This window comes from Poecilia reticulata, chromosome 20, assembly GCF_904066995.2.
Source record: "Poecilia reticulata chromosome 20, P_reticulata-male-v2, whole genome shotgun sequence".
NCBI classification, from domain to species: Eukaryota; Metazoa; Chordata; class Actinopteri; order Cyprinodontiformes; family Poeciliidae; genus Poecilia; species Poecilia reticulata.
The window spans coordinates 13,628,772-13,650,709 of NC_088849.1; the positions used below are offsets into that span (position 1 = coordinate 13,628,772).

The window sequence follows — 21,938 nt, forward strand, 5'->3', positions numbered from 1 at the left end:
TTTCCTCTATTTAACTTCTTTTTTTAAATTATTTTATTTCCTGCATTCAATTTATTTTTGTTTTCAAGGGAATCAGTCTTGTGCACAACATTGTTCTTGTTATTTAGTGACTACGTAGTTTAGACTTTTTGCATTAAAACTGTTTGAGTTATCAAGCTCTAAGCAATCATTTACAGTAACTTTCAAGTCAACGATACTCAGAAAGTTTTTTTTAAATGCTTTTTACCGATGATTAATGCATGATTATCAAACTCTGCAGCCACGATTAAAATCACAGCAAGAATGACTCTGTTTGCATGCTGTCTCCATGCCTGCTTGACTTCTCCAGCTTTCCCCTGCAGTCCAATAACTTCCATGTCAGGTGAATTGGCACTTCTAAACCGACCTTAAGAGTGAGTTTCAGAATGTGTCTCCTGTGACTGTGTTGGCCCTGTGATGGACCAGTGACCTGTCCAGGGTTACTATGTCTCTTGGATAACCTCCAGAATGATTAATGTTGTGCAGCAGCATCCTACTGGGTGTTTTTTGGGCTGTGGGATTTCAATGTCAGATGTGTGGAGAAAAAAAAAAAACAGGGCTACATCCTGGAATCTCAAAGCACCCGTTTATTTCAAAAAGCTTTGGGGGGAAAAAAAAACAAAACAAAAAAAAACGTATAAAACAAACACGTTTACTGGTCTGTTTTTAAGATGCAACAAATTCATTAGAAGTTTTCCCTCAGATTGAGCAACGAACATTTAATTGCTACTGATGAAAGACAAAGGAGAGAACAACTTGGTATATCTTGCAATGAACCTGGTAACTGTAGAAAGTAGATAGACATTTTATAAAGCATTTATACACATGCAGCAGCAAAGGAACATTTGTATTTCTTTGCAATCTAAATTCCTGGCAGGTGTGTGTACGGTTTCAATTGTTTCCATAATTATCTTACTTAGATCTAATCTATCATGTGGCATGCGTCCGAGATCAGTCCTCAGACCAATGTTTATTTGCATTTCATATGTTCCATTCGTGTAAATTATTAAAAAGCACCTGTAAGTTATGGACAACAGTTTAAATATGAAAAGATAAACGTTCTTCTTAAAGATGCCTTTTCTGAGTTAAGAATAATTGCAAGGTTAAGACGTCTAAAAAACAGTGACCTAAAAAAAAAAAGCATCATGCTTGCCTTGATCTCAACCTACCTGGACTATTGCAGTAGTTTTTATGCTGATATTGGACAGTTACAGATTGATCTGCTTCAATTGGTCCTAAATGCTGCAGTAAAACGTAACTAGCACACACTAACAAGACCATTACTTCTATGCCAGCTTGTTTTGCAATGACTGTGCATTTTAGGATTTTATTGTTCATTTTATTTTTACCTTTAAATGAGGTAGTTACACCAAGGATACTTTAACTCTGCACACTCCGATTAGACCACTAAAGTCTGTAGAATAATTGGTTGTTGTTTCCACATTCAGGTTGAAGCATAAAGAAAACTAACTCATTCGTTTCTACACTATTGAATAAGACAACTTCCCCTGTGCACAAGCACCTCTCTTACATTACACATTTTTAAATCCTGTTTAAAAAAATAATGATTTTGCTCAACAACTTATAGAGATCACAAAAAAGATTTTGTGATTTCAGACCTCGAATAATGCAAAGAAAACAAGTTCATGTTCATTTAGAAACTATAATACTACTGTTTTTAACTCAGGAAGAGTTCAGAAATCAATATTTGGTGGAATAACCATGAGGTTTTCAATGGGATTCAGTGCAGTGGTCTCTTCATTTGTTCCCCAGAGTTGTATGTAGAATCTAAACCTCTCAATATGTGACTAAATCTGATCATGCCTTATTACATTATTCTTAATAGCACAAATATGCAAACAATCTATCCATGTCAAGCTCCAATGCAGCTTGACATTTTCGCAGTAGCTGACTCAAGCCAGAGCTCAAGAGGCCTCAAAAACAACTCCACAGGAAGCTAAAAATATACCCAAAAATATGCAGGTTCTTTCTTAAAGCATGGACCAGTGATCTGCAGAGAGAGAATGCTGCAGAAGGAGAGAGAGAGAGAGAGGGAAGGAAAGGAAAGAAAAAAATGGGAATGGGAAAAAAAAATAAAAAATCCCTTTGTGTTGATTGTGTAAATCAGCCACCAGTGCAGCCTATTTCCCACCCACAGCACTGCAGCGTTGAATGAAGCCCCGAGACGGGACCTTTTCTGGATCTCGGTGGCAATGCATTACCAGGTTCAGCGGTGCATGCGCGCGCCCATCGCTCACTACAGCGTGGATGTATGCGGCGCCTCAGAGCTTTGCGGTTTACAGCCATACGGGCCGCTTCATGTGACAGCATGATGTAGTAGGCAGAGATATGTCTAATTCACAATACATGACTGATACTGTGGCAGCAAATGGTGCAAACAGAGTGGATCAAAACATCACGATGGCTTGTGGCCACATCAATAGACACAGATAAAGACAAAACTGGAAAAGAAAACCTCACCAATTTGCCTCATTATCACAGGAGAGAAGATAACTACAGCCACAAAGTTTACTCCGCAGCCCTCCATTATCTCCCCTTATCTCCTCTCATTAGGGTAAAACATTGTTCATGGCGCTGCTCCTTTAAAATCATCTTCACTTACCGGGATAATGAATCATAATTGGTGCATTTCAAGGGGCTTAGGAGGTGCGGAGAGAGATATTATATGGAGGATTACTACTTTTCAAAGAGAGGGGGAAAGGCCTAGAGGACGAGATAAAGTCCAAATAGGGCCTTACTAGATCCTTAACTTCATCATCTGATATCACTGGACAGAATTGTAATGCAAAGATGAAAACAGGTTTCCCACTGCATGTTTAAAACAGCTTAGTGCTCCGGTTATGCTCACAATAAAAGCAGTACAATATCAATAACCAGATCAACATTTTTTTTTTGGTGGAAAATGTTTTTCCATGTGGAATATGATTTACTAATAGATGTAGCAGAAAACTAGACAAGTGAGATATTTCATTACATGAAAAAAAAACAAACAAAAAAAAAACAGGTGGTGCCTTATTTAAGGAGGGAGGCACCACCTTAAGTGTTGGTTTAATGATGGTTCATTACTAACTGAAAAAAACTGACTAAAATGAGATGTTTAAAACACTACTCTAAGGAATGGTGTGATTTAATGAAAATGTTGATACAAGAGAGGGGAATATGATGCGGCGCTATGCTAAAATGATCCAAAATGCTTGAAAATTGAAGAGACCAAGAAATGTTGAAGAAACAGGAAAACTATCATCCAATGGACCAAAAGAAACGTTTGCGTGCTTCAAATAACATTGAAAGTTCAAATACATGTTAATACTTAAAAGGATTTAATGTTGAAGAAGAATTTCTATTTATCCAGTAAATGTTTGAATTTGTAAAGAAAAAATAAGAAACGGCTATATTTTGAACACTGATATTTTGAGATGTGCTGAAATGATTTGGAATGGAATAAGCCGTGTGCATTTTAATTTTGCATGTATGGAGATAAACACCATTACAAAGAATATATACACAAATATAAAACGAAGAAAAGGGATTTCTTGCTTGTGTTTTTTCAAAGATAACAAATCTTAAGCTTAAATGTTGTTACTCACTTGTTGGCAAGGAGGTCTCAGCTGATGTTATCACTCAACGCTAATTAATTTGAGCAGTTTGCCAAATTGCAAAATGAAACTCTTGGCTGTTGCCTGGTAATTATGCTCTGCATGTCTGTGTCAGAGGCATTTAGACTTTTTTTTTTTTTTTGCCAGAGGCAGCTGCCTGAGGAGTTTTATGTACTTGAGAAGACAGCGTCGGACAGACAGGCATTCACATCCGACGTCCTATTAGCACCACCTGTACCCACAGCGTGCTGCGGGGAAGCAGCAGACGCTGGTAACATTAACAAAGACTCAAATAGAGACGGTTATCTAATGACGGCAACGGACAAAAGGCCAAAGCATTTCAGAATCAATACAGATCATACTTTGTAGAATATCAATACTTAATTTCATGGCTGTGTAATTGCTACATGATGCAGCTTCCCGAATATTGAATGGATCAGCATCATCAGCATAATAGACTACACCACTCCAAACAAAACTGTAGATTTGACTGTCTGAGGTTTGCACATTCAAAAACCATCAATAAAGAAACGTATAATCTAGACAGCATGCTTTACTTTGTTTTTATTTTCTTAGAAATCACAATCTAAGGTGTACGTTTTTATAATATAGTTGCTTATATTGAAGTGCTGGTGTAAACAATGATTTACTTTAAGCATACTATATTTTTGGTCTCTTTCTCTCTTTAATCTGTATTTTTTCTTTTGGACCAAACATTTGTTTGGTATGTTTGGTACAAAATATGCATACTAATATGAAATAAGAAAATCCTAATAATACCACTTTTGTGTCCTGACGCAAAACTAAACCCATCTTTTTGTAAGTAAAAAAGTCTTGTTTCAATTACTTGGTATTGTCTAACGTCAGTACAGGTGCATTATATGCGAAACATATTCGTCAATGTAAGGTGACATTTTTCATGAATTCATTTCTGTTCATTTGATTATCAGCATAAAACTAATAAAATATCAAACTTTTGCTCCTTAGGAAGGTTGCATATCGCATAAGACCAACTTAAAATTACAGTATGCTGTAATACAGGGATGCTACGCTATGGCATATAAAATCATAGGAAGATCTTTGCTAAAGAAGCTGCTTTTCAAGCATATGATTGGCAGTTAAGTGGAAGGGAAAAGTGTGATTTAAACAGAGACTGACAGGCAACAGGAATAACAAAAACTAAAAAACTAAAAAATAAATGAAGCGATGCCCATTTAAGAGTTTAGGAGAGGCTAATGATGTGGACTGTGAGACATTTAACTCAATTTGGCAAAAATGGTTATGCAAGGTAGTTATTTTATTACAGCTGCACAGCTTCATGCTCCCAACGAAACACAAAGACGGATAACACAGTGGTGTGATGGGGACATTGGAAAAACAATAAGACAAAAAAAGGGGCCATCAAGAATGAATTAAACAAATAAAACGTTCAAGACTTGGATGAGGATCTTACCTTGTGGAAACTTCTAAAGTAGGCTGCCTTTTCATCGGGATACTTTTCTAGCCTCCTGGGTCCTTTACTAGAAGCCTTTTTAAACACCAGCCAACACCTCCTGAAGATCTGCCACAACAAAGAACAACACTGGCACAGTTACACAATGATTACTGGAAAAACACTAGAAAACAACAACAATAAAACACTGGAGGCAAAACGTCCACAGAGGTTGACTGTGACGACCCAACCACCAGGGAGTCTCCTTCTGTTTGTTTGTCGGGTTGGCCCTGCCATCAGAGGTAAGAGATGCACCTGGGGCCGGTGCGCCGCTGCCCTGTAAAAGCTGTTCCTGCCTGCTCTTCATCGGTGGCCCCTCTGTTCAGTGGAGAGTTCACACTGACCACCTCTGAGATTTCGTTTCCGATTTGAGTTTTGCTTCATATACACCATATGAAGTGTACACACTATACACACCAGGCATTCAGATATCATATCACTGACAACGGCTCAAACAAGTTACGTCTTGGGTTTTTAGTTTAACAAATTATTTTCTTATAAAGCCACCACCCTGTGTCCTCTCCCCGAGTCTCTTGCAGCCCCTGAGCCAGGCTCTAACACCAAGCATGAAAAAAAAGGTTTTATGCTGAATTTATCTATGAATTGAGGCGTTTTTTTAAAAATACTATGAACAAAAAGTTTTACATTGACCAAATGACTCAATCATACGGTTATTGAATAGTTAAGCTCAGATATAACTGTTCGTACTCATGTTTTGTACAACTTTAATCCTTAAACTGTTTATAGATGATGTCATAAAAAATGTTGTTGTGCCCACAAAAAAGGCACAATTTCATCAGTTATCTGGAACTGATACAGTTTCCTGATTTTTGCAGCAAACGGAGCACACTCTCTGTAACATGCTCAAGCTAGCAGCACCCCACAAAAAGACACAACACCTTAGGGGAATCATTTTTGACACCATTTTGCCTTTGATAGGCCATATTCTCTCCTGATATTCAGGGGTTTAAATGTTTTTGACTAAAAATACAATAACTGGTGTTAACCACTTAGCATATTCTACATTTTGATGATAGGATATAATGGGTCACTCCCCATTGGCCAATTCTTCACCATGGGTTTCCCTCAGTGTATTATAAGCCTGACGGGCCACTAGGCTTTACTTGTGCCCCCACCAGGCTTAGCATTGCTTATTTATTTCAGTTTTTGTGTGTGCGTGTGTGTGTGAACACACAAACAGGATCCAAAATGTTCTCGCGGGAGAGGGTTTAACAAGTAAATGTTTGTGTTTATTTTTTATATTTTTCACTATGAACATGAATTTAGAAGAAGCTTAAATAAAAGAGCCATGCATAATTCCATCCACTGCCGAACACCCCTTCATTATGCAACTCGTGTTTAAGGGTTGGCATTTGTGGGGCAGTGATAAATGATATAATTAGACTGAACAGTAGTACAACTAAATCTTATTTTAAATTCTCTAGCCCTGCTTCAGAGGAGCGGTCCTGATCAAATTTAATTGAAGCTGACTGGAAACGAAAGACAACAAACCCCCAGCTGTCACAAGATTCAGGACTAACATGTTGCTCGAGCCTGACTGGTGCACAGACATGACATAACCTTTTCCCTGCGGAGCACCCACCTCTTCAAAACAAGGATGAAATAACCAAAACAGCTCTAACCTGACACACAGAGAGGGTGATTCAGAAAAGGTGTTTTCGAGCCTTTTCAGTGCCGCTCTGGGGCTTTCGCTGCTACACAGAGGCAAATTCTGACAGCAGTTGTAGACTGGAAGAGAATCGTCAAAAATCCCTTTGAATGCAAAAAAGAAAAGGGAACAATTTTCTTCATGTTTTTTCCTCCGTCATCGGGGAACGAAAAGTTACATTTAAATATTTATTTAGATTGCCGTAAATGAATATGCTATACTTAATCTTTACTCAGATCTGTATTTACCTTCTTTCAGTACACTGAAAATCAGGGAAATATGTCTTTAAAACTCAAAAAAGTCTGCTTTCTTCACTGACGGAGGAAAAACAGATACTTTTAAAGGCAAAATCTGTGTTTAAGTGTTCAAAGTGCTTCAAAATAGGCAATTTAAACCTGAAAGCTTTGTAGAAAATACACATTTGAACAAGCGTAACAACTTTATAACTTAGTTTGAACCTTCGGAAATGGGTTTCCATTTTTAGGTGCTCCGCTGCACACTGTTCCTGCCTGTTATGATGTAATGTCCAGCTATGCACAGAAACACACACACACACACACACACACACACACACACACACACACACACACACACACACACACACACACACACACACACACACACACACACACACACACACACACACACACACACACACACGCACACACACACGCACATCAACAGCCAGTCACACATTTGCCCTTTTTGACCCTGAAGATTACTGTACTTTAGTAATTACTAGACCGGTCTGGCCCATATTCTCACTGTGGCTGACACTGGTGCAGCTTGGAGTACCTGCTTCAAGATCAAACCATAAGTAGGACACACGACACTGGAAATGGGTCGGCCTCAGATTTCTAGGTACACCGCAGTTTTAGCCAGTCGTGGTTTCAAAAGGGCAACGTTTTTGCATCACGCAATTCTGAGAGTGTACCGTATTTCAATGAGATGCTGCAGACAGAGATGGTAGAGGAAAGTAAAGCTTCCTCCACCACACTAGCTGCTGCAAGCTGTCAGTCAACGGTGTATGACCAAAGGAGAGGACATCTCCTTCACATTTTTTTTTTTTAAGTTATTAAAAAGAAAAGCTATTTGAAAAGTTATCCTGTTGGGACAATTTCAAAAATGCTTGTTTCAAGGTAACGGAAATGAAAAAACAGTTGATAACAAGTCATGTTGTATAAGGATACAGAAGAATCCGCTGTCTTACTGACCTTAGACATCGTGCAGTATTTATGGTTACTTCTGACAATAAAATATTAGAAAACACAGGAGAATATCACAGTAATTCTATTTTTACTTTTCCTCAGTAAGACGTATGTGAATTGCCAACAGCTAATCAAAATGCAGCTGCAATGCTTCTGGCAAGATTCTAAAAGCACTCCCATGTGACGCCTGTATTGATCACGCTGCACTGGCTCCATGTTCAATATAGAATGAGTTTAAACTTCTGGTTTGGATGCATGGTGACACATAAAGTTCCAAACTAAATAGAATATCTCACCTCAGGAACAAGGCTGCACAAAATATCACTGGTGGTATTTACAGCAATATCACTGTACACAATGCATGTCGCAAAGAAACGCCTTGTCTTACTATAACTTAACAAATCATTATCATTGTCATGCATTCAGACTGTATGGGTGTCGCATATTTGGTGACACTTGTTGTTTAATGAAGCATACAATTTGGTGTAAAGCCATCAAGTCATTAACAACTTACATGTATGTTGCAAATGCCAAAACAGCAGACATCGGCCAGGAGCAACTTGGTAAATAAAACCTTGTCGTTCAGATTGAAATGTTGAATATCATGAATATTCTACTTTCTGTCTGGGATCAATGTTTTCCAACAACCCAAAGAAAAAGACATGAGCACTTTTGAATTATTAGTTACTTGTCAAAAGTCTTACACAACAATACTGGTAAAAGTTGAAGTATCACGAGTTTCTTTCTTTTCTGTCTACTGCTTAGGCCTCTATATTTTGCATATTTTAAGAAAAAGCTACTTATTTTGTCTGACTAGAAATAAATGTATATTTACTCATTTACTTCTTAAAATTTCTATTAGTAAACTCACCTACCTTCTGAAGGGTAGGTACCTAAGCAGAGAACAAAGGTAAATACGTGAACTTGAGGCTCTCTTTACATAGACGCAACAGCAGTAATGTTAGCTGCATTTCTGTCTTTTTAAGCAAGCACCTACTTCCAGTATGCATAACTAAGGTTACCAAAATCTGTCTTATATATTGTCCCATGCCTACAAAAACGTAAATGTCCAAACCTATTATTTGGATATTGGTTTCGATCAATGTGCAGAACTCTTCAGACGGTCACGTGTTTAGCTACTTTAATATTCTCACAGCTACCTGGAGCAGAACAAGTACAGTTGAGAGGCAGAATAAGTATGAATGGCGCAAACCAGCGGGTCCTCGGCGGTTGTCTGTCTTTAATAGTAGAAGCTTTCTATTTCCAGGTGGAGACAGTCGCTATCACTCCTTCTGATGTATGATTGCCCTGGGCTGCATGGTTGTGCTGGGAAACCATGGCTGGACGATTAATTTGTTTACCCAGCTGGTGTACTCTATAAAAGGCCCACTGAGTTGAACTTGGCACTTTGCAGTAAATGACTAAAGTGGATCCCTAGGTTCTTATCGGTCTGCCTTAATGGGTCTCAATTCTAGTTAGGTGTTGCACAGGCCCATAATAAGCAGCACATAATAGAAATGCCTTGTAGTATACCGTCTACTTTGTTGTAATGTGCTGCCAATAATTCTTCTCTCCATAATTATAACGCCCCGAGGAATTAAAGACACAAGTTGGGGTGACCTCCATTTATCTTTGGTCTAGTTTCTATAAACATACGCCAAAACTGCTTACTGAATAAAAGCACACATAGTGACTCTCTAATGAACAAAACTACATTCGAAACTTTAAAGCAACCAAATTAAAAAGTAGCCACAATTCCCTTTTGGGGGGGCTTGAGTCAAACCAATGCTCGATGCCTACAAAGTAATTCAGCTAAATAGTGTTCGGATTAAGCAACAATACAGCGGCACAAAAGCTGAGATAGCTTCTGCATAATAAGAACAAGGGAGTACGAATAGAAAGGACTTAATTTTACTTGTTCCACAGTTGCAAGTGCTTTGTCAATGTAGCCCTATTCTCCAGCTGCTGGTTGGGTCCTATTCAGTGACACTTCTACACTGATTGTAATTACACACAGGGAAAAGCAGTCTCTTTATTGGGTTGGTGTGACTCATGATACCACAAGGGTGAAAAACATACTGTTTGGCTGTGCAAGTCAATTTACTAGTACAAGAGAGAAGCAATGGGATGATGAAGAAAGGGACAGAGAAAATAAGCCTCCAAGATTCCTAGAGTTTTTCTTCAATTGCATATCCGTCTCTATGACCTGTCGCATACCTGCGAATAAGCACACACAGTGTATGATACTTCCGCGACGGTGTCAGAGAAGATGCATCAATAAAAAGAAGAGGGGCCTTTGAATTTGCTCAATCTGAATTGAGCAAATTCAAGTCATTTCGACAACTCTGAAAAGCCATCTACCCTATTTATGTCAAGGAAATAGGGGTAAGAACTGGGTGGTAATACAATATGAAGGTATATAGAGGTTATTAAAAATGGAATGGTATTTCTCTTATGGTCATTAAGCACGGCTATATTCATCATCAGTCATTACATTTGCTCTTTCTTGTGTCTTGAAACCGAATTTCCTCTCAACTTTTGTCTCACACCATTTCTTTTGGTATCATTTGCTCTATAGTAACCTCCTGTATTTAGGAGAGTGACTTCAACGAGTCTGATTCACAGGTGTACGCAGTCGGCAATAAGAAGCTGCTGCTGCCTTTGATATGTGGCAACGTTCAGCTGAAAAAAGTTCTAGACCAGTGGTTCTTAACCTTTTTTGAGGTACCGAACCCCCCAGTTTCATATGCGCATTCACTGAACCCTTCTTATTCCAACCCCCCGACACACAAAATACTTTGCGGTATTCGGATTTAGTAATGTAATTATAGTAGTTGTATTACCACCCCCACGCCACTAGAGGCAGTACCAACCCTGAAAAGATGCAACTAAGGAGCAGATTTAGAAGTATAGAGCTTTACTGAAGTAATTAATCACACAAGTTCAAATCCATGCTGAGAGTGGAGCTACTTCAATCAGGGCTCCTCCGCAGCTCTGATTGGCTAAGCAATGTAACGTGATCCTCTGCAGCAAGTGATGGCAAAGCGGGGCGCGTCATCACAACTTTACACAAGTGTGCCTTTACCTCCGCGCAGAGGCTCCGCCAAACCCCTGAGACCGACTCATCGAACCCCTGGGGTTCGATCGAACCCAGGTTAAGAACCACTGTTCTAGACTGTTGCGAAAACTTCCATGAATTTTAATACCCAATCAAAACAAGAACAAGTTGCTGCGTTCATGAGGTTACATTGCAAAGGTCATAGGAGAGCAAGGAAATAACGCAAACTAAAACTGGAAAAAAAATAAAACTCTGCATGAGGTAGCCATGAAAACATTAATGCATGTGAGGCAGAGGAACAAACAACGGTAAAAAAAAAAGAAAAAATCAGTGTGGCGTGAAAATTTGAGAGAGCCTGGAACACATGGAGAAGAAAATGATATGCACCTTTGCCTCTGTGTAGCCGTCTTAAAGTAGGTCGTTAGCTTGAAATTTGCAGCCCAATGAAGAGACAAAGAACAGCTTACATGCACACAAAGTCGGCCTTCTATCACCTGAAGAACATCTCCAGAATTAGAGGACTTATGTCTCAGCACGATCTAGAGAAACTCATCCATGCGTTTATCTTTGGCCGCATTGATTACTGCAACAGCGTCTTCACAGGTCTGACTAACAAATCAAACAGCTGCAGCTGATCCAGAACGCTGCTGCTCGCGTTCTGACTAAAACCAGGAAGATGGAGCACATAACACCAGTTTTAAAGTCCCTACACTGGCTCCCTGTAGCTCAGAGAATAGACTTTAAAATACTGATAGTTTATAAATCACTGAACGGTTTAGCACCACAATACCTTAAAGATCTGTTATTACTGTACCAACCGTCTAGACCCCTCAGATCTTCTGGTTCTGGTCTGTTCTGCATCCCCAGAACCAGAACCAAACGAGGAGAAGCAGCATTCAGCTTCTATGCACCACAGATTTGGAACAAACTTCCAGAAAACTGTAAAACAGCTGAAACACTGGGTGCCTTTAAATCTCAACTTAAAACCCACCTGTTTAGAGTTACTAATGGCTAAATTAGGGTTAGAGTGCGGGTTTTGATGTCTTCCATGTTTTTATGTCTTTAATGTTTTTAATTTCTTTTTATTTCTTTTCTACGTTTTAATGATGTAAAGCCCCCCGGAAAACGTCCCAGTTAAACGACGTTTAACTAAAGTTCTATGGGGTTTAGAGTCCCAGTTGATGGCGTTTCAACTAAAAACCTAGAGGTTGGAGTCCTTGTCAAACGGTGTTTTTGACTAAAGTCCCTGAGGGTTAGAATCCCAGTTAAGCGATGTTTAACTGAAGTCCTAAAGGGGTGCGGGTTTTAATGTTTTTATCTTCTTCTTTTTTTTAAATCTCTTTCTCTTTTTCACTGTTTATTTAATGTCACATCCTGTTTTTATTTTAATTATGTAAAGCACTTTGAAATGCCTTGCTGCTGAAATGTGCTATACAAATAAAATTTGATTGATTGACTTTAAAAGATGGAGCCACATCCCTGAATAGCAATTTGAAAGAAACGTCAATTGAGAAGTTTTATAACTTGTTATTTTGTAAGATCTTGTGATACAGGAACCCACTACTCTGCCACTCATAAGGCACTTTTAGAAGGCAGGGATGCTTTACTTTTGTCCACAACTATGAGTACCATGTTGCTAAAGTATAGACCAAACATTTCAATAGATAGGACATCTATCTTTGCAAGACAACCAGTTGGAGAAAAACAGTTTGTCCGACTGGACCTGCTGAGTAATGAGAAGTCAGTACAGGGAAGTTTGCTGACTTGACCTGGCAAGTGACTCAACACAGTAGCACACACTCAGATAGGAGGAGAAGGTGTTTAGTTTAAATCGCACTGAAATCAGCAGCTAAGCCAAGCTGTTTCTTTATCTGATGTTCTCCTACAGGACAGTTAAACCAAAGTTATTGATCTAAGTTTACATACCGTCTTAACTTTATCTTTTTTTTATTATTATCTAAGCTTTGGATCAAAATTTAAGGCATGTCGGTGCTTAAAATTAATTGAAGTATTTTTTTAATCAACTTTGATACACTTAATGTTAGTACATTCCCAGTATTAGCAGTGAGAAATCGTCATTCTTAATTTATTATAAGAAAATAATCAGAGTGAATTACGCGTACATTTTTGTAATTTACCTGAAGGAATTAGCTGAAAATAAAAGTAAAGTTCTTACTTCTTCTCTGTGCGTAAAATGGACACATTTGCATTCTCACCCCTACTGATCCTAACAAATATACTTGTACAGTTCCACGACAAACAAATGAATACAACCATCAGTACTGGAAACCTCCATTTTTACCTGAAAATGTGAAATAATACCCAAACATGAATAAGCAGCCATGTTGTATTTGATGATACACTATAAATTAGAAATAATTAGAAATAATTCACAATTACAGAAATAAAATTCTACTAAAATCATTGAGCGAATTGTAACACAAGCAAACTGAAAAACAGATAGAAGCAAAAGCAAGAAAACAAGCATTTTAACATTCTTTTTTTCCCCTTATGTGCCAACAAAATATTTCGGCTCGAACCTGGAGACTAAACGCAGACCGTTGGCATAGAGAAGCAAGAAGAACGATTAGATGACTAACAGCTAAAAGCAACCACGGTGCTTCAATTAGATATTATAAGAAAGTCAATTCAATATTCTAAAATGGAATCTGAAGACAAATTAATGTCTTGGATGGACTTTATTTGGAGCTGATTTTAGCAGACGTGGTAAGAAACTCAACTTAATTTCCCCATTTCTATTTTACTTGTGTTGTGTTTTTGGATATGAGGCCATCAACACAAATTACTTTAATTACTTATTCCCTTAAAAGTAATCCCACACAACTATTGTTCCACACACCTGCAGCTTACCTGGGGGGAAATTTGGTAATAAATCATTATTTATATGCAAATTCATTATGGTGTTAAACTGGTTTAAAGAATCTTGCAACAAATATAACAGGTTACGAGCATAAGCAAAGTTAAAAAAGTGCTTTAATTATAGTACAAAAAAATGTGTCTTTACTAAGAGCAATTTTTATTTTCTTGTGATTTTTTTTCATGCAAAAGGCATTTTCTCAAATTTAATGTTGGGTATTTTTAAGATTTTCAGCATGAAATTATGCCACAGCAGTAGAGGAGTTTGCTTTATGCATTGTTTCACATTTGCCAAGGTTGGCAATAAATGTGGCTGCCACTGAGTGTACTTACCAGAAAGTCTGAGGTCCCTTTTAAACTAGAGAGCCCTTGAGGAAACACCTGTCTATAAAGAAATCTAAGACCTACCAACATTCAATGTGACAAGACGCCTGAAAGGACTGCTGCAAAATTTAGAAATGCACACACCTCGTGGGACAAAATAATGAGCCATCTTTAGAGTCATTGTCATTTTCTACAAATGGCCCTAAAACACAAAGTCCACTCACACCAGGGAACATTATAAAACTTCTGGCATTATTGAGGAACTGTCTTGCCTCTCAATAAAATGGGTCCCATTCCCCCTACAGGCAAAAAAATCGCTCATCATTTGGATGAACTGAGGAACTGTCTAAAGACATGAAAATGATTTCCAATGACAGCTCGCCTCAGCTTAATGACTAATCACGCAGCGGAATAAAAATAGCTGTCTGCTAGAATGGGAGAATCAGTGAATAATGAAACACAAATCATAATACTTAAGAGGTGCAAATACATTTACGATTCCTTAAAAAAAAAAAAAAAGGAGAGGTTTGAGGGTTAGTACCCTCTTGCAGATTTGTGTCCAGCAAATGACGGTTTAAAGATGATTGCTGCTGCACTTAAATGTAATACAAAACATGAGAACACTTCAATCAAGGTAGCCCCTATTCACTGCTGCACCATGGTAGCAGGCTGGACTTGGAAAGCGCTACGACTGGTTAATATCTTGATTTTTAATAGTATTCAGAGAGAATAACTTGACCTTGAAGCGATACGAATCATTATAAAGCATGGTTCTCTCTGTGGTCTTGTCTTCTGGCAATTTCCAAGAGGGAGAGCGAGGGCTCCGTCCTCATTCAGGTCTGCATACGGTTTAGGGTTCCCCTGGTGATAATGACGTCTGATGGACTATGACAGACCAGACCCCGCAATATCAGCTCCTGGTGCTAGCAATCAATTTCAGACAGCGACGGGGTCTGCGCTGAGGTGTCCATCTTTATAATTTGATTTGTTATCCCGTTGGACAGTTGTTACAGCAATCATTGTGGCGATCGCTCCTCAAGCCGTGACCCCCTCCCCCAAGCTTACGGCTCCCCCCCCCACTGCAAATCCCCTCGTGGCTGCTTCGCCATTCCAACAATCCTGAGGCAAATGCAGCAACCAAAATCAGAGCAGGTTTCTCCTAATTGCGTCGCTGTTTCCTCCGTCGCCGGCTGTCACCTTTGACTTCATGCATGACTCTCATCCGACAAACTGCCTCCCACCTGCTATATCAAAATACATTTCCTGCGGCATCTAAAATGTTTGGACATCCCATAATGTTGAAATCCCCCCCCTGACTACAGCTGTTGGCAGGGTTGCACGCCAGCTTCGCCCCAGTTAATCATAGATTACTTTATCTGGGCCATTTCAAATCCTCATCTGTAACGCAGTGCTACCTCGGCAGCAAGTAATCGCACCCCTGTAGACACGCGCATGCAACAACCCCATTCTCACTTTCTGTCCACTTCTGATTTGCCTTTTGCCCTTCCCTTCAGGCTAAAATTAAACAAATAAATAAAAGACTGCAAGATAATTGTTACACAATTTAGAAAAATATTATATTTATGTAAATTTCAGTTTCGTACACTGAAAAATAAATACCTGCAACACGTGAAATGCATGAAGAATGCAAGTGACTAATTTGAGCTTTCATGACTCGGTAACAAGATTCACTAATGAACAGTGTTGTTCTCAAGACGAGCTTGCAAGAGCAAGGGCCTGCAACTCCAGTCCTCCAGTGTTTCCGTCTAGCAACTTCTGGCTGCATTTCTGCTCCAACACACCAATTGAATAAATAATTGACGAGCAGGCCTTTGTTCCTGCCATGCCAAGGAGGCAATTCAGCCTTTTGATTCAGGTGTGTTGGAGCAGGAGTGCATCCAAAAGCTGCAGGTCAGTGGCACTGGAGGACTGGAGTTATAGACCCCTGTTGTAAAGCTTAGATTGGTGCATTCACTGGCCAGGGAAACAAATATTTGTGCTGTTTGCTTTAACATTGCATGTTCCATAGTAGATCAATTAAAAGCTTTACAAATAGCAGTTTTTGTTACTTTTTTTGGCTTATTTTTCTGTTTTAGACTTTTCCAGTTCAATTTATAAGTGCAATATTTTTATCAATTGGTTAAAAAAAAAAAAAAAAAAATCTGCTTAGAACTTCGCCATATAGACCTGAGCACGACTGTCCTCGGTTCAATTCCTGGTGTTGGGCCTGCAGGATATTGTCTATCAACTCTATTTTGTCAAATAACTTTACAACTAAAGGCCACCAATGCCAAAAAAACTTGAAAAAGATGTGTGCAAATTGCTCAGCTGTCCAGTAACGTGAAACACGTTCAAAACACAGATTGCTGCAGTTTGAAGTGATGCTGAGACACGGTGGGTTGCAAAAGTTGTACTTTTGTCACATTACAACCACAAAATATATATATTTTTTATGTAACCAACCAACACAAATTATATCATCAAATTGCATCTTATTTTGAAAAAAGTCTTTACAACCTCAAAAATCTAGAAAGTGTTGTGTGTTATCAAGAAAATGAATGAAACTAAATAGAAGTTGATCCTGGTCGACTGAAGTGAAAGTCCACCTTCCAGAAGGATAAAAACCCTAAACATGGCTTAGATCAAACCCTATTTCTATTCTAGAATGATCTAAGAAGAGTCCAGACTTAATCCATTTACAAAACTACATATGGCAACACTTGAAAGCTGCTGCTCATATATATTCACCAACTTTTCTGACTGAGCTTGAGCCATTTTACGAACAATAGGGGAAAAAAAATCCAGTCTTTAGATGCGATGTATCGTTTTCTTTCTGCTTCACAATTATGCACTCCCCCGTGTAGGTCTGTCACAACAAGTCCTGGTAGAACGCATTCAAAGTTTGTGTTTGCAACTTAAAAATTGTGTAAAAGGTCAAGCGGTATAGACGCTTGCCGGGCGCTGTGAAAACTGATTTGAGAAGAAAGCGATCGCTGTGCTGTGATTCTGTGATTTGGAGGAAGTGAGGATCACAGTTTACTAGAATCAGAGCTCAGTGTGGCATAACGATATGCCTCTAATGTGGAAAACAAACAGATTCTCGCTTTCCTTTACAGAACCAGCCTAGAACCGCCTCTACCAGCCCCGGTTCGGCGTCGGGAACTCCTTTACAGGAAAACCATTAGAGGCAGCGAAGTTTATGTTTTGATTCAAGTCTAAATCCTGTAATGACTGTAATGACAACCTTAAAGCTGTAGAGTTCAAAGGAGTCACATTTCCAGCATAACAATGTAAAAGTACAGATCACTAGTTTTCAAAGTATCTTTTTAGGGAAAATCCTTTAAAGGTTATTTAAAGAACAACGTTAAGATCCAGGAAACTGCATCAACTGCTTCCCTTTTCTGAGGGGAGACAAGGGAGCTTTTTTGACATAAGCCAGAACTGTGCAGCCTTGAGCAGGAAAACAGGTTTTTTTGTTGTTGTTTTTCAATGTCACATGCTGTGTGTGTATCCAGCCATCATGCATGTGGCAAAGCAGGTTTTTTTTAAGCACTGAACAAAAATAGCAGCCAAATTATTCTGAGGGAGATGTGGGTCAGAACTGAAGTTTTTCTCTCAGGTATGAAGTGGTAAAGTGGAGTAGTGGGTGTGGAGGGGAGGATTTTTATTTTTCTGTTGTTCTATAAACAAGTGATACATTTGCTTGCGTTGGCTTAAGCTCAATCAGCTTTTGCTCTGGGATGCTGGACGTCTAGACAAGGACGGTAAACACTCATTTTACAGGAAGAGAGAGGACAAAGGATTATACTGTAATCATAATCCCATAATCTCCAAATACAGCTTCATAACACTGCTTCCTTTGCTGTGGTGTAGTTATTGTATTGTAAATTTTAGCCACTATTGATCCGGCTGACATCCAGGTTGGCAAGCACAGTCGGTTACGGTGTTCCTGGGCTGAGACGGACTCACGTGGGAAACATTTTAATGACTGTTCTGGTTTAAATCATCATTATGACAATTGCCCGCTCTTCAAACCATCCCTCTTTTCAAAGCTCTTTATGTATTGCCGCTTTAGTCAGCAATCCGCTGCACGTACGCGCACACAAAGACACACACACTGCAATTTTCATTTAATCCATGTACAAGCTGAAGCTTTCACAGTCAATAACACACAGACAAAGAGGAATTTGACTATGGCACAATGCCCTCGCTGACAAGCATACTTAGACATCCGCAAGAAAAAGTGCAGCGAGGCAGCGCCGTGTCGTTTTCTTTACACCGATGTCCACTTTGTATTCCTCGTCCAGAGTGAATATTGATCCAAATTAAATCCAAAGAGTAAACAGAAAATTGTCTGATTTTGTCATTTTTTTTCTGTTTTAATGGATGCGGTCTATGAGTTAGGTCCTTTTAATTCTCCCTAAAACATCATTTTATCATTCTAAGGACATTTTTCACATCATTGGTTCTATTGTTTTACAATGTAGTCTACACAGAGTTTACAAAGAACACAGTCGTGTATATTATTAAAAAGGAAAAACCTCAATGAAAATTTTCTTTGTAAGTTTTGACCCATATCGAAAATACATTGCATGACCCAAATATTTTGTACTTAGTTAACTTTAGTTTCTAAAAAAAAAAAAATCATGGTTCATAGTTAAAGAGGTCGTTTTTCTCCATCACTGTAAGAACATCTCATTAAATCCCCACTTATTATTTTGGTGTTCTTAAAGAGCATGTTTCCGGTCCCATCTTGATTTTACTATAAATGCTGAGTTTAGGGTCAATATCCATAAAGTACAACATTTACTTTCATTGGTGTGCTGATGATACGATATTGGATCACAACTGCTTTGGATGATTAGAATCAGCCAAAGCAGAGATGTGATATTGTCTAACCAGATGTTATCTACTGTTGTCCCATGCACTTGGAGAAAAATCCTTTTTTTTTTCTTTCCATTTTATTTTAGCTTCATAAGCTACTTTTCTGTAGCAAAACTGCTCGTTGCTGAGAGTTGTTGTTTACCTTTAACAAAAAGAAAATATAGTAAGTGTAAATGAGTGATCTTCAAGTTTTAACAAATTTATTTGATGTTTGTCTTACTATACAAGAGCTGGTCAATATGAATAAACTGATGAAAAGCTATTCACTATTTCATTTGGACTAATTGCTATAAAGTTCAAATCTCGACTATACCAATAATTTAAAGTCCAGAATAATTTTTCTTGCCATGATGTGCATCACTTTGCTATTGACCTACATATTTATCCATATTTAGTAAAACCATGTATTCATGTTTAGTGATACTTTTGTCCCCTTTGTTTTTCTCTGTACCCTCACAGTTGTAAATCTTAAAGTATTTTTAGATCTTTTAAATAAGAAAAGCAAGTAAGCACAAAACGTCCAAAAACTGGCAATGCTAAGGCTCATCGTTCTTGAAAATTTATATTCTTGCTTTTGCCCCCCATAAATTGAGACAAGTGCATTTCTCTATTTATTTTTTTCATGGTTCACAGTTAATTGAAAATACTACAGTAGTTCTTCTGAAAGCATAATTTTACCAAGCCCAGTATAGGGAGAGCTAAACTGGCTGCCTGTTTCTGCATTCATTTTAGCATTCCCTTTACGTTTAAAGTTTCCTTGTCAATTTTGTTGTATTTTGTTTTATTTTATCATTGTATGAATTCAAAAATTTAAAAAAAAGATGAAGATAAGATGCAAATTAACGAACAAAACTCATTAAAAATTCTGGTTTAGGGTGGTAAAATCTTTTTTTTTTCTTCCATTTTTACATTTTGGTCCTCACATCGCCTGCAGCTTGCTGACCAGAAAATTTGCATTTAGTCCAACAGGTGAGGAGGTGAGTACATGAAAACCGAACGCCGTTCTTCAGAAGTGACCGACTTGTTGAAGCAGGATACACGTTAGGAGCTTTTTGCCCAACAACCATCAGGTTTCTCCTCCAAGCCTAATTTCCATTAGCTGACCACTTGATTATCACATCAATAAAGACTGTAAAATCAAACGAGGCACAGACCGCTGTTCAGTGTTCCAGCAAATATTTGCATGTTGAGCAGGATGTTACAAAACAAGCGTTATTCTGGGACACTTTGTTATTTGAAATTCATTAAACCCCTAAAAGCAGTACGCACTGGTGCAGTGATCAGCCGCCCTCCACCCTCTCCTCCCTGAGGATTAATTCTAAAGAGGCGCCCGCTCACTGATGTTCTGGGCAGCTTCTTCTGATACGGTTAGCTGGGGAAAACGCCGGGCGCCGTGTCTGCTATAACTATCCCCTCACAAGCAGAAGCAGAGATTTGTGCTTGCTGGAACTAACTTGACTCAGCCACATTTGCTCTGCAAATCAAAGGCGAAGAGCTTCTTGAGGGTGGGAGGGGAATAAATTGTGCATGTGTGTGCAAGGCCAAGCAAATGCAGACTTTTATGTCAAAGAACAGGCTCCAATGGAGTTTGTCATATTGTTTTTGTCTCAATTCCCCCCAAAGAACACACACTCCCTTGGAATAAGTGGGCAGCGATTCGGTGTCATTCTGTGTCTCAGCATGAAATCATGGAGGAATGCAATTATCACTTTGCCCAACAGACATTTCTCTGAAATGAGAGTGAACAATTGGGAGCATGAGAGGGGAAAATGGAAGGAGGGGTAAAGGGTGTATGAGCAGGGAGGGGGAAGCTTAACCGACCTCAGTCCCAGCTCTGCTTCGAACTTCATTCTGTTAACTCTGCTAAATGCGAAAGTGCAGGCAACTTTACGTCACATGAGGAATGAAAAGTTTCCAGAAGGACTTTCCATCCTTCTGTTTAGCACTTTCTCTTCTCAAAATTGGGTCCAAAACCTCGACGTGGATTGATCAGAATATATAGTAAGGCAGGGTTACTGTCATAATTCTTTTGACATTAAGAACTTGCATAACACGTAAAATTTGATTTAAAAATATCAAAAATGGTACCAATGTTTCCAAATCTTGCAACTTCCATCACAAACACAGGCTGAAAACTCAAAAAGATAAAAAAAAGTACTTTTACCATATTTCATTCAGCCTTGCTGTTACCTGCTGAAAGTGTTGCTCTCTTTCTAGCAGCATGAATAACTCGCAGGTAGCATATGTTTTAATATGTTGTTGAAATTCCTATCCAGTTGTCATAACAGTGCTGTACTAATGGACCCACTGGCAAACATGCAAGTGTTTTGGGGGGTAATTTTTAAAGGGTTAATAGCTTCTTGCACCTTCTTGATTTCTGCAACTGCATTTTTAAGCAATTTAAAGACTGATCTTCAACCAATTACTGCAACCACACCAAAGGTTGTTTGGTGCCGTTGCAACTTGGTGTCACTGGGTTTGGTGTGTTCACTGATTCAGACAAAAAATTAAAAAAAATAATTTCACTCAGTCACTGGTCAGTCGACTGATGTAAAAACCACCACTTCTGGTCATCAGCTGATCTCAGTGCATGTTTATCCAAATTCTTGTGTTTTTATACCTGTTAAAATAAGAAACCTTTTACTTCTGCAACCTGATATTTAGTTAGCTTAAGGCAGCAGCTGGATGAATTGATTTACCAAAAGTCTAACTGTTACAGCTACTTTTGTGTTTTGCATTTTCTCCGGAGAGAATGTGTCCGAAATTCATTGCCAGTGCCGTATTTCATCGG

The 21,938-nt window shown here is 38.6% G+C and overlaps 1 protein-coding gene across 2 annotated transcripts in view; it reads right to left on the bottom strand.

The window, feature by feature from the left end:
* dok6 (docking protein 6) overlaps window positions 1-21,938 on the bottom strand; it is a 61,099-nt gene that overhangs the window by 23,588 nt on the left and 15,573 nt on the right. For both annotated transcript variants that reach the window (XM_008438655.3, XM_008438654.3), the window contains exon 2: window positions 5,089-5,196. In XM_008438655.3, coding sequence (XP_008436877.1) covers window positions 5,089-5,196 — 108 coding nt within the window. The remainder of the gene's footprint in view (window positions 1-5,088; window positions 5,197-21,938) is intronic.